We start from the raw sequence: 23,941 nt of genomic DNA on the forward strand, positions 1-23,941 counted from the left end.
TTAAAAAAAAAAAAAAAAAAAAGGGAGGAAGGTTATTTTGGTCATTTCCTCTAGCCACGTCATTTCCACTTTAAATTAGCTAAATGGGTACATATGATTTTAAAAACCCACCCATGCATAATCCCATCATCATCATTATCCCATACATACATACATACATACATAACATCATTCAAATCCCTCTTCTATATATTCATTCAACTCTCAATTACTAATTTCAAGAGTGAAATAAGAGAAAAACATGGGCGAGGTGGATTTCGCTCTCTTCCTTGTTTTGTTGTTCTTGAATTTCAAATTCGGAATTACAATTTTGTTTTTTTTTTCTAACAAACAAATTGGTGGCTTTTGCAGCAGAAGGTGGAAGCAGCAGCCCCAAAATCAGAAGTTGAGAAGAAGCCGGCGGCTGCCGTAGCTCCTGCAGCGGTGCCGGCAGTCGTGGACGGCGGAGTGAAGAAAGAAGACGGTGGCGCAATCACCGCCATATACAAAATCGACATGCATTGCGAAGGGTGTGCTAAAAAGATCAAACGAGCCGTTCAACATGTCAAAGGTATCTCAGAATTTCAGATTCCGAACTTTTTGGAATCTCAATCTTGAAATTCCCTTTTTGATTCGAATATTCAAATGTTTTATGATTTGAATTTGTTGTAGATGTTGTAACTGTGAAGACGGATTGTGGAACGAATAAGTTAACTGTTATAGGGAAAATGGACGTTTTAGCAGTTAAAGAGAAGCTAGAGCTTAAAACCAAGAAGAAGGTGGAGCTTATCTCCCCTCAGCCGAAAAAGGACGGCGGCGCCGGCGAGAAGAAGGCGGAGGAAAAGAAGCCGGAACAGAACAAGGCACCAGAAGAAAAACCAAAAGAGGTAAAGAACATTTAATCAATTTTCTAAAGTGAAAAATAAACCTTTTATTAATTTCTGGATATGCTCTGTTTTTTATTCCATGGAAACAGAGTACTGTGGATTTAAAGATCCGGTTGCATTGTGAAGGTTGCATTCAAAAAATCCGCAGAATCATCTTGAAAATCAACGGTAAGATCTCAAAGTTTACATTTTTACCTCACTAATTCATTCCCAAATCAATTTTCGTTCATGGGTAAGTTTTAATTTTTAATTTTCATGAAATTAAACAGGTGTTCAATCGGTGAATTTGGACGGCGGCAAGGATTTGGTCACCATTAAGGGAACCATGGATGTGAAGCAGCTGCAGCCTTATCTTAAAGACAAGCTCAAAAGAACCGTCGAAATTGTTGTCTCTCCCAAAAAGGAGGAGCCCGCGGCCGAAAAGAAAAAGGAGGATCCTCCCGCCGCCGCATCGTTTGGCGGCGAAAAAAAGAAGGAAGAAGGCGGTGGTGAGAAAAAGGAAAAAGAAGGCGGTGGGGGTGAAAAGAAAGAGAAGGAAGCTGGAGTGGGCGAAGCGAAACCGACTCCACCACCCGCCGCCGCCGAGGGCGGCGTGAAGGCCGCGGAGGTGGTGAACAAATTGGCATATTACGGTGGATATCCGTACGAACCACTGTACTACGAGGCGCCGATGCAGTACCATAGCTACTCAATGGAAGCTAGCCCGAGTTACTACAACCCTAACCATGGTTACATAGAGAATAGATACGACGCCGTTCCGATAAGCCATTACTACCCTCAGCACATGCAGCAGCCGCACGATCAGCCGCAGATGTTCAGCGACGAGAATCCCAACGCCTGTTCCGTCATGTGAGATTCCGATCAACGGCTGAGATTTCATCATTAAAAAAAACCCCATAATCTGTAAATATTTATATATATAAAAAAAAAAATTATATATAACGATCTCACCGGGAAAAAAAATGGATCTTTGGAAGTAAACCGGACCGTTATCCGGTCCGGCCCGGTTAAGCTTTGGTGGTGTTATTTGGTTGGGTGGGTGGTCATTTTCGTAGTTTCATTTCAACCTGAGAAAATTTTGTGTTGTAATTTATGGATTTAATAAATGAATAAATAATGACAATAAATAGAAGATAATTTTGGTGAAATATTTAATTGTTTGTAATTATTAAAGTTGTTGGGTCGAAATGATGAGCGTCTTGAATTCCTTTTTATTTCCATCATTACTCATGAAAAAAGAAAAAAAAGCCATTTAATTCCTTTTTCTTAAAGTTAATATGATTTTTAAATAGTGGAGACATTAAAATATAAATAAACAAATTTAAAAAATCATCTTATTTTTTAAAATATTAGTTAAATATTGTATTTATAACCAGTGATGTTATGTTACACCAACCAAACAAATCCTCTGCTATTATGAAATATGGCTAAAATAAAATAAAATAAAATAAATATTATCCAACGTGGCAGGGCAAAGCTTATCAACAGCTGAATGGCTTAAATAAAAGAGAGATTATTTAATTAAAAACAAAAATAAAAAAATATCATTTCATAAATGTTACATCTTAAATCTTATGGATGAAAAAGGAATATTATCTCATATAATATTACAAAAAGGAAAAGAAAAATTAAATCACAATCCAATGCCTTTTTTTCTTTCTTTTATTTGTTATTTGCGGATGATAATGCAAAATATGCTTTTGGATTGGCGGCTAACTATTAAAGTTCGGGATTGATGTGCTAGCTTGTTTTGTTCTTACTCGTTCTATATAAATTAAAAAAAAAAAAACGGAATTTTTATTATTTAGCCACATAAAAAATATACAACTTATTGATATAAGTAATAACTTTTCTCCTGTCTTAATATGCCACATGTACCATTCTCATTGGTTAGATTTATATCCATTCATCCATTAACCACTATGTTTTCTCTATTTTATTTTATTTTTTAATATTATCACTTTTATTTATTTATTTATTTATTAATTTATTCAGTCATAAGGTTGTGACCTTTGTTTTTAATTTCTGATTTGCCAAACGTGGTCTTACTTTTTGGAAGATTTTCAAAATGTCTATTAAACAATTACAAATATTAAATTTTTCGACACGTTTATGTCAAAAAATAAAAATTAATTTATGTCGTATTTTTAAAAGAAAAGAACGTGTGGTTACTTACATGAAACTCATTAAAATAATATTTAAATTATAACAAAATTAATATAATTAAACTAATATTGACCCATAGGGTTTCAGATAATTTCATTTTATAACATATAATACAATGTTTATATAAGAAAAAAAGCATATAATATATTTAATAATATTTATTTGTTCACGAGGAATTTAATTGCCATTTAAAATTAAGGTTATTCTTCCTAATTGGCGTACTGCCTTTAATTAAATACAATTTTTGTCCTTTTCATTTTTATTCCTTTAATATTTTATATTTATAATTTTTTTATTTATTCCCTAACTTTACTTTTTGGATTAATAAAGGGTGAATTAATATAATCTTTCATAGTTTTGTTTTGAATTTTCTCAAAATGTCTGATACCAATAGAGAGAGTATTTTTTGATTATAAACCTATGATCATTCCCCAAATTAGCAGATGTGGGACTTTTTATCCAACAATGTCGATCTATTTTAATTATTTTAAGGTTAAAAAAACACTACAACTCCATATTTTTTAAATAAATGTATTTTAATAATTTAATCTTTATTATTATGTAGATTTCAAGTTACTCAAATATAAATTTCCATTAAATCTTGACGTAATAATTAGTAGACAAAAAATGTGGGAAAATATATTTAAAATAATAATAATAATAATAATAAGTAATTTTAGGAATTAGTTGGGAATAAATGGGGACAACTTAATTAGCAATAATATGAGGATTATAATTTAGAATTTTATTAAAGATGAGAATAATAATATAAACTTGGTTTTTATTGAAAGTAATAACAAATTTCCAACATGGTAAATAGGATGGTGAGTCACATCATTACGTGGGGGCGGTTTCTGACTAATTGATAACTATGAAACTGTAATTGGTGGCAACTTCTAGATCATTTTAATATATATATATATACATACATATATCATATGGTGATATGTATGTGATGGATGGATGTGATTTTGTCAAATCCATGTTCATAGGTGGGCCATGATATGATGTAAAGTTTGAATTTGAAAACGACTATTATTTTACTCTTTTTTGGAAAAATAGGAATTGATTTTACTCGTTAATTTAAGTAATGATCATGTTTGTAAGTGAGGAATACTATCTTCATTGATATGAGGTATTTTGGAAGCTCAAAACAAAGTCATAAGAGCTTATACTAGACAATATCATACCATTATGGAGGGCTACGATTGAGGGAAGGATTGTTGAGGAGTATTGGGAATGAGTCAAAGATTGAAGCCAGTTTAAAAAAAAATAAATTATAGTGATAATGACAAAATTAACTTTTTATTTAATAATAATAATAATAATAATAATAATTGGTTAAAAAAGTAACTATTTTCACTAATTAAAAATTGAATTTTAAAAAATTGGATAATATTTTAAACAATATTAAGATTGCAATAATGAAACAAATAAAGGTACAAAAAGTGAGAGGAAAGGAAAAAGAATGAGCTGGAAATTACACGTGTAGGTGTTGGTGGAAACAGAGAAATTTTAATGGAAAAACCAACCGAGCCAGTCGCCAGACAAGCAAAGGGAACCGGTGGGACCCATCCACGTCACTGACACGTGGGATGTTTGAATTCAAATGCAAAGTATACATTGCCCTTCTGGTTAGTTTTTCCTCTTTCTTTTTGCCTTCACCGTACGCTTCCCGCGGTTCTATTTTGGCGCCTAATTTCTCTCTCCAATGCTAAGAATTAGAATTAAAAATTTATTTTATTTAAGTAATAATTTAATTTTATTATTTTTAATTTTATAATAATTTTACTTATTTTCAAATTTGTAATGGTAATAGTAAATAATTTAGGCATAGGAAATAAATTTGATCGACAAAGTAAATTATTTTTTACCAAATAAAATAAAATAAATAAATAGGTTGTCCTTTAGCTGGGGGAAAGAGTAAAACTACAATTTTCACTTTTTTTTTTAATTTATTATTATTATTTAAAAAGATGCCGACCTTAATAAAAACATTAAATTTTTAGAAGTAATAATAATAACATAATTGACTTCAAAAACAATTGGCACAATAAAAATATCTTTTTTATGTAATGGATTGGAAAAGGTCATGGTCATGGTCGGCATCAATGTTATTTTGAAATAAATAAATAAATAAATATTATTTTGAAATAAATAAATAAATGAGTTAGTTTTTTGGTGGCTGATTTAAAAGCAAAAAATCAATTTCTCACTCAAAATTTATGTAAAATCTTGGTTGATAAATTTGCATTTTAATTAAAAAAAATAGTATTGAAATTTACTATTGAGTAAAAAATAAATATCATTTTTAACCCAAGGTAAAAAGGATAGGATAATTAAAGGATGATTTGACAAAAGAAGGGAGGCATTAAAACCGAACACGTGTGAGGCACTAAATTGGGAAAAAGGGGAGAGTCAATCACTAGCAACCACTAATAATTTTGGCTTATTATTTAAGAATTAAATGTTGTATAGTTTCACAAATGACTACCACCAATAAAAACTATTTTAATAAATTTTCAATACTTTTCTAGGGCAACTAAAGGGTTCAAAACTCGAATTTTGAAAATACCCAACCCGATTTCTAGAAAAGTATCCACGTGTTCTCAAAACTAAAAAATGGGTTCCGAAATCGTTGTTATTAATACCATGTGCTCGTGTTTTGCTTCTCATTTTGTTGAAAACTCAAATTTTAAACTGTTACGTATCGTAGTTGGCTTTATGATTTTAAGGCGTATACTAAGGAAAGGTTTCCACGATCCAACCACTTGGGACCAATACCTCACGGTTTTCACACCCTTATAAAAGAATGTTTCGTTTCCCTCTCTAATAGATGTGAGATTTCACAATGACGAGCTAAAACGAACAATATTTTCTAACCATAGGCTAACAAATTATATAAAGGGAAATTCACCAATTTGGAATGAAAATGCTTTAGCGTTACTTTGGAAATAGCAAACGGATAAAGTTTGGGCCTCGAGTAATAAACTAGGCCCAATTATCATTGCAATGGAGCCGAGTCGAGCCGAGCCGAATATTTTTAATTAGACTTTTTAAAAATGTATAGACCTATTTTTTTTTATTATACTCTTAATATTGCATTCGGATGAAAAAATTTAATTAAAATTAAAATAATTAATATTTTCTATATAAAAAAATAATAATAAAATCAATCAACACTGGGCCGTTTGCGAATAGGCCCAATTGAGAATGAACTAAGGCCCAAATATCCATGGGCTAAATGGGATGAGCCCAATTGAGTACAAGGCCCATGTATTGTGTCAACTGATTACTCCCTAATTTTTTGAACGTACTCTTCTACATGTGCATAACCTATTTAACTTGAAATCATGTGTATGTAAATGTTGCTCATGTAAATACTCGGAACATATTTTATTAATTATTTAAAATAAAAAAATGATAACTAATATAGATATGTTTTATTAAGGGTGTTCGTGCTCTCGGGTTGAGTTAAAACATTTTTAGACCAAACCCAGTTATTAGGATCATAAAGTTTTTCAATCAAAACAATCCTGGATAAAAATCTTTTTTATCATGAATAAAAGGAAAATATTAAACATTTAATTAAAATTTGTAACTCATATTTTGATAAAAAAATTTATGTATAATTGTATCACGATAAAATATACATTATTTTTTTATATCTTTTTAAAATTCAAATATTAAAATAGATATTTCAAAATTTTAAAATCTATATAGAATAAAGTTAGAAGTTTGAAGATAAAAATAAGATTCAGAATTTAAAATTTTAAAGTGAAGATAGCATAATTTATATAATTATTTTTAGATAAATCTTCATATCCAATGGAATTTTAATAAATACAAACATTGGCTCTTCTATATAAATACCTAAAGCTTCTCTTTGAAACCAAAACCTGGAAGAACATACGGAATTTACAGTGCAGTAATACGTCGGAGATCTGCGGCGGCGTCTGTTTTCCTCCGCCCTTATTTCCTGTTTTCAAGCTCTTGCATTTTCCCGTCCCCTAGGGTTTTGCGCCATTACAGCGCCTCTGATCGTTGGACCTCTCGCCTATTTCTAATTTTCTCGTCCAGATATCGGAAAAAGAAAATGCTCTCTGGATTATTTGTACGATAGGTCGGAATGTTATTTCCATCAGTTTTAGAGCTCACATTTAGCCTTTTGTGTTTGTGATTGTTCTCGTTCTTGATTTTGATTCCTCGAGTTATTATTAGTTTTTTTTTTCTTTTTTCTTCTGATTTTGAATTGCCTTCTGGAATCAAAGAAGAATCCAATCGGTTTCTAGATTTTGGTTGATTGAATGAGGCGGACTGAAATACAGAGCCAATGAGCGATGGGGCTAGGAATAACATGAAGTCGAAAGAACAACAAAGCTCTGATTCGAGAAAATGCAGAGGCAATGAGTTTGGACGAGAGGTGTCGAGAATTGCTGTGGCTCAGATATGTAATAGTGCAGGGTTTCAGAGATTCAAGGGGTCAGCTCTAGACGCATTGGTCGACATCGCCATCAAGTACCTTCGCCATTTGGGTAAGATAGCAGCATTCTATGCTAATTTGGCTGGTAGAATTGAGTGCAATGTTTTTGATATAATTAGAGCGCTTGAAGAGTTGGAATCATCACAGGGGTTTCAGGAGGCTTGGGAACCAATTCAATGTCTTGCTAATTCAGGGTCAGTGAAGAACATTGTTCGGTACGTGAATTCAGTTGAAGAGATCCCTTTTGCTCACCCATTACCATGTTTCCCTGTGATCAGAAACAGGAAGGCAATTCCAAGTTTTCTTCAGATTGGTGAATCCCCACCTGGCAAACACATTGCCAATTGGTTACCAGCTTTCCCTGATGCTCGTACTTACGACCCTTCAACTTTGTGGAGGAGGAGCCCGAGTGAGCTGTGTGCCGAGAAGATGGAGGTGTCGAGGCAGGGAAGGAAGGCAGAGAAATCCGTGTCGGGTTTGCAGAAGAGATTGGTTTCCTGTGGTTCAGCAAGAAATGGTAATGGGGAGATTGAGTTATCAGGAGGTGAGAGTAATCCATTCCTTGGGACACGTTTGCAAGAGATGGAAGATGGGACTGCCATGGATGGGATAAGCCGTTTGTCTGTGCCAGAGGTGGTTGCTCCTGCCATTGAAGCGACTAATGGCAGGCCTCCTGTTCGTTTCAAGTTAGAAACTAGCAAAACCTTTCTTAGAGGATCTAGGAATTTGAATGCTAAAATGGCAGGGAACAGGGAATCAGTGTTCTGGATAAGACGAGATGATGAAAGAGATGAAAAGAAGAGGAGAGTTGAATACATTCCCAGACATTCTGAAAACTCTCATGAGGAGCTCAACCAGTCATGAATCAGCACTGCTTCAACATGTTAAAATTCTACTTTCTGAAGCAAACGCTTCATCTTCAATATTGCAATGACAAATGTGCCTGTGATCTAAATTTATACAATGAATTTCTTTTTCTTTTCATCTTGTTTCCTTCATTTTTTCATAGATTTGATATTCATAACTTTAACCTGGCACTGATGCAGCACCTATTATGAGAAACTTCAGCTCCTTAACAAAGTTTAGCACAAAATTTTTGCAAGCTAAGCAAATGATTCCAATGAGATGACCTTTACTAAGTGCTTGCAAGTATAAAAAAAGATTGCCAAGTTTGCATCATAACACAAAATTCATTATAGAGAACGATCCAGAAGGCCGAAGAGAAAAACTACCGTATTGATAGCAATCAGCATTGGCAGATAAAAGCACAAACTAATCTAATTATAGTAAACTGCAGAAAAGCATGCATATTTTATATCAATCCAGAAGAGGCCTCTTATTCAATAACAATGGGACTAGAAATAAAGAAGGGAAAACCTCAAAATATCCAAAATACGTGAAGAAACACTATGTTGATGGAACGGAGCAGTGCCTACTTTAAGCTCTTTAACGATCATTTATGGTTCCAGCTTGATCTCAATGTTTCAGCTTCAAATCCAGTTGCTGGGAAAATAATTTGCCTCGGTGGTTGAAGACCATGAAATCTAGATTGGCAGGAAGAGAAACTATCCTGAAATGGAAACAATTTTCTTCTATATGAAAATTAATTGAACTTGCTTGCTGAAACAACATACTAATAATAGTGAAATTAGTAGAACAACTCCAAATTGTTGTAGTCTATTCAGAGCTTGAACGAAATTCAAATTGAAGGGATAGAATCTATTCCCACGGACATAAAAGGGAGAAACCAAATAGATGAACTCTAAAACTTCTAATGGATTGATATCTACCTATCTTGAATATTTAAGTCTCGGTTGATAAAACCTTCTAAGCAAACCAAATTAACTCCTAGATCCTGAGAAATTGTGAGATCGTGCACGAAGCATTCTTTATAAAAGTGTGGAAACCTCTCCCTAGCAGACGCAATTTAAAAACCTTGAGGGAAAGCCCGAAAGGGAAAAAAGAGGACAATATTTGCTTGCGGTCGGCTTAGGCCATTACAGAAACTATATGGCGTAGTACTTGTTATTCAAACTTTGAAGCACAAGAAGGCACAGCAGCAAATTGCCAGATACCAGTGGGGAACGTCAGGTAACGACGGTTACATGACTTTGGATAGAGATTGTACCCTCCAATTTAAGGTTTCGACCCAATGTTTTACCATTCATGTTCCTAGAACATGTAACATGAGACTGTGTCATGATAAAAAACATTGTCACAACAAGGCAAAATGCTGTTACTTCCCTAACAAAATTCTTGAAGAATTACAATACAAGTGTTGGTGAATATACTCTGCTGCACCTAAGAGCTATCTCCTTTTGTTATTCATAGGACATCTTTGTTTGAGTTGATGGGAACTAAATTCAACTTCTCTTTGATTCAAAATCCTCAAACTAAAGGCATTGCAGACTGCACCAATAGATTTAACAAATCTTCTGGATTCTTTAAAATTTCTGATATAACCTTTAGCAGAATTTTGTTACCCAAGCTAGCTTTTCTGGATTGGCAATTGGTCTACCACCTTCAACCCCAAAGCGATATCGTTTTTCGTGCAAATGAAATCAATCGATACTGTTTTATGGAGATGGGCAATGCCATATCAATGGGGAAAAACTAATGGTGCAATTCTATTCTAAAACGCATAATTGAGAGGAAAAAATACCTATTCTCCTCGGATTCTGGATTAATCGAGAGAAACTTCCCAGGCACGGTGAGTGCAGCCCACATGGACAATACCAACCCTAGAACCAATTCGATTGCCACCTAAAATTTGGGGAAAAAACTTCCTTAATTCAAAAACAACTCAAATCGATAGAGAAATGCGAAACCAGTTGAAAGCTAAAGATTAAACAAAGAAAAAGAGGGATGAGAATACATTAAACGGAGGTCCTGCAAACTCTTCCTGCATGATCTTCAATAAACTCCGATCTGCAATCAAAACAAGATAGATTAAGAATTGCGGGGGTATACCAGCAACAACAAGAAGCAAGTAAAGATACAATCAGAGAGTATAATCATAGGTTTTGTTTAGGGCTAACATTGGATGGTTGAATAAGCAGCATGAGCCAGAATTAGAACTCCGAAGACGCCGACCACGAAACCCACTCCCATCTCGACTGACGGATCTAAATCCCCGACGGCGGAAACTACGATTTCAACGTGAAGAGACTTCAAATTTCAACGCGAGGGGACAAATTTTAACAAACAATCTAGAGAGAATTTCCAATTTCTCACCTCGACGAACTCCGATTTTTTGCTTGATTTATGTCAATCTCACTCGATCTCCGACTTAAAATTTTGTGTTTACGAATTTAACATTTTTAAAAATTAATCAATCATTAGAAAATAAATTTAAATGTTAGAAAAACTCTTCCGATATGAGAGTTTTATAAAATTATATAAAAAAATTATAAGGTTTTATGAACTAAAATCATATGAAAGAATAAATTAGGAATGAAATTAACCATTTAACTATTTAAATTTTATGTATTTAGACTTTGAGTCTGTGAGATCCCCGTCAGTTAGAGAGAATAACGAAAAATTCTTTATAAAGGTGTAGAAACCTCTCCCGAGTACATGCGTTTACAATATTTGCTAGCGGTGTGCTAGTGATGATGCTGAGTCCCAAATAGAGGTAGACTTGTGTCAGCGAGGACGTTGGGCTCAAAAGGGGTGGATTGTGAGATCTCACATCGATTGGAAAGGGGAATGAGTATTAGCGATAATGCTGGGCTTTGAAGAGAGGTGGATTATGAAATCTCACATCTGTTCCGGTAGGAGAACGAAGCATTGTTATAAGGGTGTGAAAACCTTTCACTAGCAGACACGTTTTAAAAATATTGAGGGAAAGTCCAAAGAGGACAATGAAACGGTTTGTTTGGGGGGTTAGTCTATTGTGAGAAGAACTTGGTAACCTCTGAGGTATTAAAACGGTTTGTTTCCCATTTTGTGTCTCTCGAGTTGTCTTATTATGGAAAATGAAACGGTAAATCTTTTATCTGTTAACGTGTACAACTTGATCTTTAAGATATCTACTTTCCACGACTGAGCGTTTTAAACTTGATTTAACTCATTTACTATAGGGCACGAAAAAAGAAGCCAAAAGTCGAGCGTAACGAACCCTTCTAAATGAAGAAAATTCCCTATTTCTGCAACGAAACTCAAACCCAAACACCAAATGGTTAAGATTTAAAAATTATTTTTTAAAGTTAATTTCTTTTTCTAAAAAGCTTTAATCATGACCATATTAAGCTATAAATATCATTATAAAGTAAAGTCTTTATTTTTATATATTTTTTATTATAAGGTTAAATAATGCTAAATACATTTCACTTGGTATTAAAAAAATATAAGGCCTTACAAATTCACAATTTTATTTTATTTTTTAATTTTAGCATTTTGAGGAATTAAACTTTTTAATTTGTTTTCCCCCCTCTTTCATTTTCACAAAGTAAAATTATTGTTTTTATTTTTTATTTTTCTTTTCTCCTTCTTTCTCATCTCTCAACTGTACACGGCTGTCGGAAAATTCTTTCCGGTTTTCATCGTTTTCGTTTAATATTCGAAGCTTGTGGAATTGCAGATTGTTCGATTTCTTGAATCTATCTCTGGTATTGTCAGTATATTGTACGTGTTTGATTTGCTTGTTGATTTTTGTGGAGATTTTTTATTTTTTTAGTTGACCATGGGTGAAGTTAGAAACCCTAAATCCTCTCTAGTGACCTAAAATGGAGTGGAGATGATTATAATCTTTGTTTTCGATCGTCTTCTAGGAAGTTGGATTGGTGGAATTTTAACGTAATTTGGTTAATTAGTTGTTTCATGGAAGGTTTAGGTGAGTGATCGGTCTTCGGATTTAATTTAGGGTTAAAGAATTTGAATTAGTTGGCAATTCTCTGCCGTCTAGCAGTGTTGAATTTCTAGTTCGAAGTTTGGTTACTAAATTTATTTTAGTATGTGAGTTATAAGTTTACGTGTGGTAGTACTTTAATTGAATTGCTGTAATTAGGTTTTGTTAGCATTTTTGTGTGGAAGATTTGGGATAGATGGGATGCTTCGAGACAATATATGTGCAATCATGAGTTCTGTTGTAATTGGTTATACTTAATCTTTATCCAGTTTATTTTTTGATGATCTATGAATTGATGAACAAACTACTCTTTAAGTTCTACTCTTAGTTCTTAATAAGGAGAGCATGTGAAGCTTTGTAGAGATTTCTACCATTAACATTTTTGGTGCCTTTGCTTATACACGATTAGATTGGATAGACAGATTCCAATTATAAGTGCCACTCTTTCTCGTTTGATTGATCTCTTTCCAAACTCGTTCTCATATGATATATCTCTTTTCATTATTTTTTTTTTAAATCTGTGATTTCTCTGACTTCGAAATGATCACCCATTGTTGCAGTAGGTTTCTGATGCTTGAGAGCATCATTTGGAAGTCGATGAAGGACAAGAGTAAATAGTTCATTAAAGAAATATAAAATGCAGATAGATTCAATACTCTCCTCCAACTCGGAGACACATCTTCTTTCAGAGACTATCATTGCTCATGTTGGAGATCAGGGCATTGCAGCATCAACTCCTGAGCGTGTCGTAGAACCCCTGCCTGGTACTTTATTGCCATTTTTAAGACATTTTACATATGACAAATTTCCTTCCTCTAATGTTTTCTTTATTGGTTTATGCAGCCAAAAGGCCTACTCGACAATGGGCTGCTTGGACACGTGAAGAGGAGGAAAGTTTCTTCACTGCATTACGGCAAGTTGGAAAGGCATGTAGTTGTCCCCCTAACTGCATCCTGCTGCTTTGCATATTTTTTAATATGTGATACCTCCCTAACTGCATCCTGCTGTCTACGCAGAATTTTGAAAAGATCACTTGCCATGTCCAAAGCAAAAACAAGGACCAGGTGCTTGTTATTGATGGTCTTCTTTTTGAAAGTTAAACCTTAGACTTGTGCTCCAATCCCTTCTTATGTCTATATTCTTTAAATTTTCTGTAACCAGGTCAGACACTACTATTACCGTCTAGTAAGGCGTATGAATAAGCTGTTGGCTCCTGGGTTATGTCTGGATGCAAAAAATTCCAAGGATACTAATGCTGCAATGCTCCGATGGTAAAAATTACTATTAATTATGCTGCTATCATTCCTTCTATCTTACCTATGCTTTCTAAACGTGTGTGATTATTTTTATTTGATTGATAACTGAGTAAATGTGTGAAGAATTGTTAAAATCAAGTTGGATTCTGCCATAATGCCATTTGGAATCGTTGTTGAGAATGCTGGCATTCGTGTATTTGGAGAGAGTCTGACCAAAAACATGAGTGAACTTTTTTATTTATGTATTAATTTAATGTGTTATTCTAATTTTCATTGTTTAGTCTAACTACTTCAAGTAATAACATGAGAAAGCTATCTATTTTGAAAAAGATTGTATAGTGTGGGTGTTTTGGTTTTTCTCTCACTGTATTTCATATGTCCAACAGGTGGTCATTACTGGAAAAATACAGTTGCAAAGCTTCAAAGCTTCACCTGAAACCCCGACGTTTTAAGATTTTTGTTGAAGCCTTGGTGAGTCAAAGCTATCTAATCCATCCCATCCTTTGGTGTCTTTCAATGTTTGAAACTCTTCTTCTGTGCTGCTGAACTGACCAACTCACTTTTACATGAAGGAGCATCAACTTTTGAAAGATCGGAAGAAGACTGTAAGAAAACGTCCATTGCAGGGAGAAAACTGCCCTCCACCCATGCCAAATGCTGTCTCTAATCAGAGTAGAGCTTTAGGGCATGACGGGCGTGCAGTTAAATTAGTCTTAGTTGACACTCAAAACATTCCAAAATTGGGCCATAGGAAAACTGCATCAAGACGCAATGTGAATGTTGGTATTAACCGTGGAAACAATGGTGGATATCCCACAGTCCTTAAACCATCAAGGCAGAGAAGAAAATCAGGTGTGAGCTCTTCCTCGAAAACATTTTGTTTTGGGAGGATTTTGGTTTGATCGACAAGATTGAATACATTAATTAGTGTCTCCTTTTCTAGTTATTGCCTTGTCTAACTTTGTGAATGTGCTATCTAAGATCAGTTTTGTAAAGTGATCAAAAATGGATTTTATAGGAAAATGAATGTTTAGAAGATGGCAATAAGATTTTAAAGTTGCTTTGTGTTTTGGGTTGCACAATCAATGTTAAGCATGAGAGTATTTATTCATTGGGTATTTGTACTTTTAGAAGGAGGTGTATCATCAGCTGCATATAAAAAATGGGAAAAAGCTGCAATAGCAGGCGTTTCTTTGGTTGCTGATGCTGCCGAGCATCTAGAGCGCACTATTACAAACAGAGATGTTTTACATGATCAAAATACTGTAGGTAAGCCATTAGCTTGTAATTTTCTATTTACATTGTTCAAAACTTTGTATGAAAGATAGTAAGCAAAATCAGTTCCTATGTTGAAGGGTGAAGGAAAATCTATTAGATTTCTTCACTGTTGTGACTTTTGCTGCTCTCAAACTTTCAGAGGAAAAGAATTCTGATCCTGCTGGGAGCCCCTTGCTGCTATTGGCTCCTCTTCAGCCAAATTCCTTGATTGATGTTGCTAATACAAAGCTGAAGCTTCAGCTATTCCCAGTTGATGATGGTACTCGTAGAGCCTTGGAATTGGTGAGAGTGATACGAATTGCACCAATCAATTCTATGTTAAGCACTTTGACATTACAACAATGTTAATGTCCTCTTTTTTTCAGGACAAACACAATCCACACTTGGAGCTCACTCTTAGTACTCGCAAGAAAATCTCATCAGTTTTAGAGCATCTAAGTCGCAAATGGGGTAATTCAAGTGCTGCTCATGGAGCGCTTATGCTTTTTCCTTACAGTATGCAGAAAAAATGCCTGGCAGAATGTCAGAGATGGACACAGGACTCCTTTGAGAGTGCGGGTGACGTCTATGCGGCAATTGGAAGGCCTCAAGTTTTCCGTTTAAGGTTTAATTTTTTTTTCTTTGGAGTTTTATTTGATAAGATAAACGAGTAACAAAGAACGTTACTGACATGAAATCTTCTTGAAGGTATGGTTGGTGTTCCAATGCAGAACATGGGTCTCCTGAATTACAGACATCCGTACCAGCATACTGCATTCAAGATGATCATATTATAGATGCCAGGGATATCAACGGACGGATTGTGGATTTAGCATCAATCGATGATCAACCTGTAGGTCTTAATAAGGATGAAGTAGGTACATTGAATGATAATATGTCAACTCCTACTGTGCCCAATGAGACAGAAAGGTTCATATGTGGACGTCTGGATGATCTTCCAAGGTCCTCTGATCCTACTTTAAACATATCATGGGATAAAAAAGATGTTGCTGATAGAACCTTCATCCAACGATCTGATGATGTGGTATTTTCTTCTTTCCAACTATTTTAGATTGACATATTTTTTATTATATAAATAGTATTGTACTCTCGTCGATGCTTGTATTACTAATAAACTATTAAATAATTAACTGTGTTGTATGTATTTCACTGCTTGAGTGAATTTTGCTTCCCTGCTAATTTCCAACTAGTGGGGGTTTTTATCCACCAAATATGGAAATCTAGCGAGGTTTATTGAGCGATGGATTCAGCTCTGCTGATGAATATTTATTCACGTCTCTTTTTTTTTTTTCTTTCACTGCCATTAGCTTATGGGTTCTCACTCATTCTCTCCATCTGTTGTCTCTTCATCCTTGAGAACTATGGTACTTCCATTCTAGTTGGTAGATTTTTTATCTCACTGGTATTAGCTGTAAACTGTACAAGTATGTTGTTTCCTCCCACAGCGGTTCTAAACTTGGACATAGTGGAATATTTTTTTTTTTTGTAAAATTTATGTTCCAGCATTAGCGGAATTCTAGACAAATCCTCAACTGTATTATGCCAGTATAGGTCTTGTTTTCGTCTTGTTTTAGTCATGATTGTTTTTCCCACTGCATAGAACGTACTTTTCATAATGTACTTGTAGTTTCCTTTTGATTCGATTGTTTCATCCTTTTGTAAAATAGGATGACCTGAAGTTGAGCAATGAAACTTCCTTATCAGCCGGAGAGTGGGCTGACAGCCTTACAAATATAAACATTGGAGACCTACTCTCAGGAGTTTCTCAGGATGTGGATCCCAACTGCATTGACACACCTCTCGCGGAAGGCATCCAGTGTCTTCAGCAGATCCCATTCAGCTGTGATTCATTTGATGCTGCAATTGCTGCTCATATATCCAGACAGCAAGACAAGACAGTTTCTCAACCAACTTTGGCGTCTCATGTATCCTCCATATGGGACGCTGAAGAGACATGCGATGCCTTCTCATTTCAAAAGAATCCAGTTATCCTTCAAGAGGTTCCTAGTTCATCCCCTTTCTCTTCTTTACAAGGTTACAAACATATTGCTCGAACCTACTCCATGGAATCCAGCCACATGACCGAGGTAGCTATCAATGACATTACTATTGCTTGGAAATGGGCCAAGTTCTAATGTGCTCGCTTTTCTTACACAGGAATTACTATCAGACAGCCCTCCAGAAGATCACAATCAAGGAGACCCGATGGACGAGTGTCAGTCTGATCCACAGATCTCGGAGACAAAAGATCTCAATGAGCTAACTGACATCTATTGGGTATGTTTGTTAATGCTCTTCCCACTTACAAAAATCTCGTGGTTATATTGGCACGACGTTCACTTAACTGTGTGGAATTTGTGACTTTGAGTGGTTCTTGAACTAAGATTCTTGGATATGGCATGTGACAGACTTTGGTATTGAATATAGCTAACTTTTGTTTTGTTTCTTTGTCTTAGCCTGATTCTCTAGGCCCGTTGGATTTGGATTTGCCATCTACTAACAAGTACCATAGCGAAGATCTAATTTTAGGCGATAGCCTTAGCAGCTTGAACCGTTTGATAGCAAGCAGCTTGGATGCATTTCAAAATTGCTCCTTTTTCGGTTTCGACAAGAAGGAATCATCAACATTCAACAGTTGAGCTCCAGAAAGGCTCCATTATCAGATTATTTTAGAGATGGAAGTCAAGGTGTTCACATTTGAATCCAGAAATTAGAGTGAAAAAGGAGAGATTCAGTAATTTTGAATGCGAAATAGAATGGAAGGGAAGTTTAGTATCTAATATATAGTTGAAAGAGGAGGAGTGAGGGAGGAGGGAGGACATGGCCAAAGCCCAGTGCTGCCCATGTAAGTAAACTCGACAAGTCTTGGTTTTGTATCTAAAAATTTCTTTGCTTTTGGGGTTACCCCTACTACTACTACTTGTACAAAATAGACATGGAAAGAAAAATCTAACGTTCTTTTTCTTCTTCTTAGTTAATGAGGACTGTGTGTTCAGTTCCTGTTAATTCTACACAGCTAAAGCTGAAGAACATCTTCAACCCCCACCCTCCCAATTGCCAAAATTTGTGATATTTGTTCTTTAAGTTTCTGCCATGCATTTTTCATTTTTCATTTTTCTGTTCTGTGATTGCATATTGCAGTCACACGACAATTATTGAGTACACGTTAACGACGTTACACATTGGATTTTGATGGTATATATGTTTTTAAACGAGTCTAAGACGTTTTTACCTTTTATATTCTGGGATCAATTAAAAATTAATTTCAAGAACGAATTAAAATTCAATCTGAAACAAACGTAACGAAGTTCATAAACTAGGGTAAATTTATGCAATATCAATTTATATCAAATAAATATCCTTATAATTCTATCAATTTCAATTTTGAATTTTATTTTTATAGTTATATAAATTTATACTTAGAAAATTAATTGTTAGATTCAGTTCAAAGAATAAACGTTTGATTATTTTTATATATAAAAAAATATTTTTATTTTTAGAATTTGTCATAAATATTTGACGAATTACTTTTAAATTAAGTAGAAAACATAATTTAAATTGATAATATGGAAAATATTTAAAAAGATAAATTTAAAAAATAAACAGTTAAATTTAAAATTTAAAGTCGATAATTTAGAGAAAGTTTAAATTTAAGATTTTTTTTGTTTGATAAAACTCGCATAAATAACTATTTATTAGGTTTTTGAAACTAAATCTCATTTTTCAAATTTTAAATTTTTTTCTAAATGTAGGACTAAATAATAATAATAATAATAATAATAAAAATAAAAAAGAGACCTTTCTTTCCGAACAAGAAAATGGCGAAGCCTCACCTACAAATATCGCTAATCGTCTGAGGATTTTTCCCAAAAGTCTTAGTATCACAACTTCGACCGGAAAATTTCTCCTTCTGATTCTCTTTGCCTGACCCTCCATATCTGTTGGTTATGGCAAATCAAGCTGAATCGTCAGACTCGTAAGCCCTTCCCCCCCCCAATTCCAGATCCGAATTATCTTCAAGGATTTGAGTTCTCAATCAAATGGTATTCTTTGTTCCTTCATCTTCCTGAAATTTTGTTTTCCTTTTGTGTTTCTCCAGCAAAGGTACGAAGAGAGACTTCAGTACCGCCATTTTGGAGCGGAAGAAAGCCCCAAATCGACTTGTCGTCGATGAAGCAATCAACGATGATAACTCGGTGGTCGCTCTTCATCCTGATACCATGGAGAAGCTTCAACTCTTCCGTGGGGATACGATCCTCATTAAGGTTTGTCTTCTGGCCATCTAGATTGATTATTCTCATTAGATGAACTGTTTTCTGATTTAGGGGAATTTTTCTTCTATTCACACTTGTATTACCCTTTGTAGATTTGGGAATTTCTGATCCATTGTTTGAGGTTTCAAGCTTGTAGTGTACTGGATGATCCGGATATACCATTTTCGTTCCGGATTGGAATTTTATTTATTACTTATGCTTGTTTCTTTTGGACTTTTGGGCTTCTGTTTTTAAGGGTTTTTAATCTAAAGGGATGGGGAAGAAGATTCCCAGTCTTATGCTTTTGTTCTTGTAAACATATTATCTAAAGTCCTGACGTTGATACTCAAGCTAGATAGTTATGTATATCTAGTTTTACTATTCGAGTTCTTTTGAGGTTGCTAATAGTTATGAATACAAATGTTATGTGTAAACATACTTCAATTCAATCAATTGTTTGTGGGGTTCTCTTTTTGATACACTTACAAATATGATGTAAAAAGTTCACATTTTAGCTCGATGATATTGGAATGTTTTAGGGAGGGATCTGTGATTATAAATTTCCAGTTTTCTTTATTTGTGTTTGTTTCTATATTGTATTTGGTTTCAGGGTAAGAAGAGAAAGGACACAATATGCATTGCTCTAGCTGATGATACATGTGATGAGCCTAAAATAAGGATGAACAAGGTTGTGAGAAGCAATCTTAGGGTTAGGCTTGGTGATGTTGTCTCTGTGCACCAATGTGCTGATGTCAAGTATGGAAAGCGTGTACATATTCTTCCTGTGAATGATACCATTGAAGGAGTTACTGGAAACCTTTTTGACGCATATTTAAAACGTAAGTTTTGTATCTTCATCAACTTCCTTCAAAAACTATACCAATGTGGTTTTATTTATCTTGTTATAACATCTGTTACCGTCTAACAGCGTGAATGATCTTAGGCTTACTGATTTCAATCAACACTTGTTCTGAAAAGGCATATTTGGGATACCCACTAGTAGCATGCCTTTATTTCTTTGATTTTACAATATTTTAATATATCATTTCACGGCACTCCAACGATCTTTTATTTGCAGCCTATTTCTTGGAGGCATATCGTCCCTTGAGGAAGGGCGATCTCTTCCTTGTGAGAGGGGGAATGAGGAGTGTAGAGTTTAAGGTTATTGAGACCGATCCAGCTGAATACTGTGTGGTAGCCCCAGACACTGAGATCTTTTGTGAAGGAGAGCCTGTGAAAAGGGAGGATGAGGATAGATTAGATGAAGTTGGTTATGATGATGTTGGTGGAGTTAGGAAACAAATGGCTCAGATTCGTGAATTGGTCGAGTTGCCATTGAGGCATCCACAGCTATTTAAATCAATTGGTGTGAAGCCGCCCAAGGGAATTTTGCTGTATGGACCACCTGGGTCAGGTAAGACTTTGATTGCACGTGCTGTTGCCAACGAAACTGGTGCATTTTTCTTCTGTATCAATGGACCTGAAATCATGTCGAAGTTGGCTGGTGAAAGTGAAAGCAACCTCAGAAAAGCTTTTGAGGAAGCGGAAAAGAATGCGCCATCTATTATTTTCATCGATGAAATTGATTCAATTGCTCCCAAGCGAGAGAAGACCAATGGGGAAGTTGAGCGAAGAATTGTCTCACAGCTACTGACGCTCATGGATGGATTGAAGTCTCGTGCACATGTCATTGTGATTGGTGCTACAAATCGACCCAACAGCATTGACCCAGCTCTGAGAAGATTTGGAAGATTTGATAGGGAAATAGATATTGGTGTGCCTGATGAAGTTGGGCGTCTAGAAGTTCTACGCATTCATACTAAGAACATGAAGCTTGCTGAAGAGGTCAGTTCCCCAATAATTTTTTTTCTTCTTGTTTGTGGTGATAACTAAGAGTTAATTGAAATCTGATGATTAATATTTCAGGTTGATTTAGAGAGGATTGCCAAGGATACACATGGCTACGTTGGTGCTGATTTGGCCGCTCTCTGTACTGAGGCTGCTCTTCAATGCATTAGAGAGAAGATGGATGTAATAGACTTGGAAGACGACTCTATCGATGCTGAGATACTCAACTCAATGGCAGTTACAAATGAGCATTTCCAGACAGCTCTTGGAACCAGCAACCCGTCAGCTCTTCGCGAAACAGTAAGTAGTAATCATTTGTGCTCAAACGACTGCCAGTGACTCTGTTGCCTCGATATTTCTCCCACCCTTCAGACCATCCCTTCGGATGTACCCTAATGCATTGAGTTTCAATGACCAGGTTGTTGAAGTTCCTAATGTTTCATGGGAGGACATTGGAGGTCTTGAGAATGTTAAAAGGGAGCTTCAAGAGGTAAGTCTGATATATTTGTTCTTATTATTCACCGATATATTCTTTGTTCATCTTATGTTGTTTTATGCAGACGGTTCAATATCCCGTCGAACACCCTGAGAAATTTGAGAAATTTGGGATGTCGCCCTCAAAAGGAGTTCTTTTCTATGGCCCTCCTGGATGTGGAAAGACTCTTCTGGCAAAGGCTATTGCAAATGAATGTCAAGCAAACTTCATTAGTGTCAAGGGTCCTGAGTTGCTCACCATGTGGTTTGGAGAAAGTGAGGCCAATGTTCGTGAAATCTTCGACAAGGCCCGCCAGTCTGCTCCTTGTGTCTTGTTCTTTGATGAACTCGACTCAATCGCTACCCAAGTGCGTCATGTTGTTTATCAATTAAGATCTTATTGTTTTTCTTTGGTTGGATTCTTAGACCTTGTTATTTCTCTTTCCATTACTTGTAGAGGGGTAGTAGCGTTGGGGATGCTGGAGGTGCTGCTGATCGTGTACTGAACCAACTTCTCACAGAAATGGATGGAATGTCAGCAAAGAAAACTGTTTTCATCATTGGTGCAACCAACAGACCAGACATCATAGACCCTGCTCTGTTACGTCCTGGACGTCTTGATCAGTTAATTTATATTCCTCTTCCTGACGAAGAATCTCGCCTTCAAATTTTCAAGGCTTGCTTGAGAAAATCTCCAATCTCTAAGGATGTAGAACTCAGAGCCCTTGCCAAGTACACTCAAGGCTTCAGTGGTGCTGATATCACAGAAATCTGTCAGCGTGCCTGCAAATATGCAATCAGAGAGAACATCGAGAAGGTTTTTTTTTCCTTACTTTCAGATGAACTTTTTATCCATTATGCCTGCAATCCAACCCCTCCACCCCACAAGCCATGAGTATTGATCACTACCGATGCTCTGTGCAGGACATTGAGAAGGAGAGGAGGAAAAGCGAGAACCCCGAGGCCATGGAGGAGGATGCAGATGACGAAGTGGCCGAGATCAAAGCTGCTCATTTTGAGGAATCTATGAAGTATGCACGAAGGAGTGTGAGCGATGCTGACATCCGCAAATACCAGGCATTTGCACAAACACTTCAGCAGTCTAGAGGCTTCGGAGCCGAGTTCAGGTTCTCGGAGCAGAGCTCGGGACCGACTGCATCTGACCCATTTGCAACTTCTGCTGGTGGGGCTGATGAAGATGACCTCTACAACTAGTATGTCATTTAGGTTCCAACCCATTTATGTTTAGACTCAGTAGTATAATATTACTTGTTTAAATGCTTCCTATGGATCTGCTTTTGGTTGGACATTCCTGAATCCAAACTGTTGGATGAGGGAAAGAAAGGAGTTGGGGAGAAATCCTTTTGTTAATCCATAGTTTTTATTATGGGCTGCACAAAAACTGAACAGATTCTATTTGAATGTGATTATTTTTCTCATTCCTGACATAAACGAGTTAATTTATGCCTGATTTACTTATGATTATACTTAAAATCTTTTGGGGGGTTCATACTACACCCTTCAAGAACAGCTTCCCTGATTTAGCGTTTTGGATGTTGATTCTTAATCCTTTACAGGAAGGGCTGCCAGATTTCAAATTCTTGAAATCGGATTGAAATCGGGGCACGGGCTTCCTCTGCCATCACCATCCAACATATCTGTGAGTTCTTGTGAGGGGTGTTCCACTTTGGGACTGACCTTTCAAGCAGTACAGGAAACATCAAATGCTCTTGTTTCATGGTTATAGTTTCGTGCATCGTGCACACATGGAGTCATGCATACCGAAACAACTAATTAAGTTGGATTATAAAAAAGCTAAAATCTCTCAATTAAACCTCAATTTCCAGAAAGGAAGACAATCTAAGGCTTAGATAAAAAGAGAAAAGGGGTGAAAATAATAATTAGAAGTTTTTTTTAAAAAAAAAAAGAAAAAAAATTCCTACATATGGGAAACCGCACGTGCATGGGCACCAATTCTGATCCTCAATTATACAAACTAAATTATTTTACGCGTTTATTTTTATTATTTTAATTTTTTTTCAACGTGTTCAGATTGCACGTGTTCAGATGGGTCCCTTATTTAATTTACCAGATTACCCCTTATTGACCCATTTTCATTTCCCAATGTTTTTTAGGATCAAAATTGAAAATGAAATTTTCTAAAATATATATATATATATATCACATATTAAATGAGAAATAACTCTTTCGAGTAGGAGGGTAGAAACGTAACTTCACTGAAACGTTGAAAAAGAGGGAAAAGAGGAAGGTTTTAGCTAGAAAGGGAGGTTTGAAGGAGAGGAAGGGAATAGGGGAATTGAGAATGGGACCCCAAGAAAAAGAAAGAAACTGAATAACAATAAATAAATAAATAAATAAATAAAAAAGAGTAGAATTTAGTGTGTGGTGGAAGTGCTTTTTGGAAGGCCGCACGAGGGTGGTGTCTCTGTCCAACAGGAGAAAGCTTT

The 23,941-nt window shown here is 35.4% G+C and overlaps 5 protein-coding genes across 13 annotated transcripts; 4 read left to right on the forward strand and 1 right to left on the reverse strand.

Moving 5' to 3' along the window:
- The first annotated feature begins 148 nt into the window (after positions 1–148).
- Positions 149–2,003, forward strand: LOC111498675 (heavy metal-associated isoprenylated plant protein 5-like). 2 transcript variants are annotated; one of them, XM_023150011.1, is made up of 5 exons: positions 149–250; positions 352–550; positions 652–866; positions 956–1,034; positions 1,136–2,003. In XM_023150011.1, the coding sequence occupies exons 1-5, from the start codon at positions 242–244 to the stop codon at positions 1,717–1,719; spliced, it is 1,086 nt and encodes a 361-aa protein (XP_023005779.1). In that variant the 5' UTR covers positions 149–241; the 3' UTR covers positions 1,720–2,003. The 2 variants fall into 2 exon arrangements, with proteins under 2 accessions (XP_023005779.1, XP_023005780.1); XM_023150012.1 differs by having other exon boundaries at positions 152–250; positions 355–550.
- A 4,901-nt stretch (positions 2,004–6,904) lies between these two features.
- On the forward strand, positions 6,905–8,497 carry LOC111498627 (transcription initiation factor TFIID subunit 8-like). 2 transcript variants are annotated; one of them, XM_023149943.1, is made up of 2 exons: positions 6,905–7,709; positions 7,794–8,497. In XM_023149943.1, the coding sequence occupies exons 1-2, from the start codon at positions 7,366–7,368 to the stop codon at positions 8,377–8,379; spliced, it is 930 nt and encodes a 309-aa protein (XP_023005711.1). In that variant the 5' UTR covers positions 6,905–7,365; the 3' UTR covers positions 8,380–8,497. The 2 variants fall into 2 exon arrangements, with proteins under 2 accessions (XP_023005711.1, XP_023005710.1); XM_023149942.1 differs by having other exon boundaries at positions 6,905–8,497.
- Positions 8,498–8,738: 241 nt separating this feature from the next.
- LOC111498628 (membrane magnesium transporter) lies at positions 8,739–10,858 on the reverse strand. 2 transcript variants are annotated; one of them, XM_023149946.1, is made up of 5 exons: positions 10,750–10,858; positions 10,554–10,661; positions 10,391–10,443; positions 10,178–10,278; positions 8,739–9,085 (listed from the first exon to the last, which is right to left on the reverse strand). In XM_023149946.1, exons 2-5 carry the CDS (start codon positions 10,624–10,626, stop codon positions 8,992–8,994), a joined length of 321 nt encoding a protein of 106 aa, XP_023005714.1. In that variant the 5' UTR covers positions 10,627–10,661; positions 10,750–10,858; the 3' UTR covers positions 8,739–8,991. The 2 variants fall into 2 exon arrangements, with proteins under 2 accessions (XP_023005714.1, XP_023005713.1); XM_023149945.1 differs by having other exon boundaries at positions 10,554–10,823.
- Positions 10,859–11,965: 1,107 nt separating this feature from the next.
- Positions 11,966–17,982, forward strand: LOC111498626 (TSL-kinase interacting protein 1). Of its 6 annotated transcripts, none has more exons than XM_023149938.1 (14): positions 11,966–12,141; positions 12,925–13,128; positions 13,208–13,290; positions 13,381–13,428; positions 13,526–13,635; positions 14,007–14,091; positions 14,193–14,472; positions 14,752–14,889; positions 15,038–15,180; positions 15,264–15,502; positions 15,586–15,922; positions 16,566–16,985; positions 17,056–17,175; positions 17,355–17,982. In XM_023149938.1, the coding sequence occupies exons 2-14, from the start codon at positions 13,002–13,004 to the stop codon at positions 17,535–17,537; spliced, it is 2,313 nt and encodes a 770-aa protein (XP_023005706.1). In that variant the 5' UTR covers positions 11,966–12,141; positions 12,925–13,001; the 3' UTR covers positions 17,538–17,982. The 6 variants fall into 6 exon arrangements, with proteins under 6 accessions (XP_023005706.1, XP_023005705.1, XP_023005704.1 ...); XM_023149937.1 differs by having other exon boundaries at positions 11,966–12,130; XM_023149936.1 differs by having other exon boundaries at positions 11,966–12,125.
- A 732-nt stretch (positions 17,983–18,714) lies between these two features.
- On the forward strand, positions 18,715–22,920 carry LOC111498609 (cell division control protein 48 homolog D-like). Its single transcript, XM_023149909.1, has 9 exons — positions 18,715–18,874; positions 18,998–19,163; positions 19,762–19,990; positions 20,230–20,996; positions 21,078–21,299; positions 21,418–21,489; positions 21,560–21,841; positions 21,931–22,290; positions 22,398–22,920. Exons 1-9 carry the CDS (start codon positions 18,846–18,848, stop codon positions 22,686–22,688), a joined length of 2,418 nt encoding a protein of 805 aa, XP_023005677.1. The 5' UTR covers positions 18,715–18,845; the 3' UTR covers positions 22,689–22,920.
- Positions 22,921–23,941: the final 1,021 nt, after the last annotated feature.

The sequence above is a fragment of the Cucurbita maxima genome, unplaced genomic scaffold (assembly GCF_002738345.1).
Source record: "Cucurbita maxima cultivar Rimu unplaced genomic scaffold, Cmax_1.0 Cma_Scf00025, whole genome shotgun sequence".
Lineage (NCBI taxonomy): Eukaryota > Viridiplantae > Streptophyta > Magnoliopsida > Cucurbitales > Cucurbitaceae > Cucurbita > Cucurbita maxima.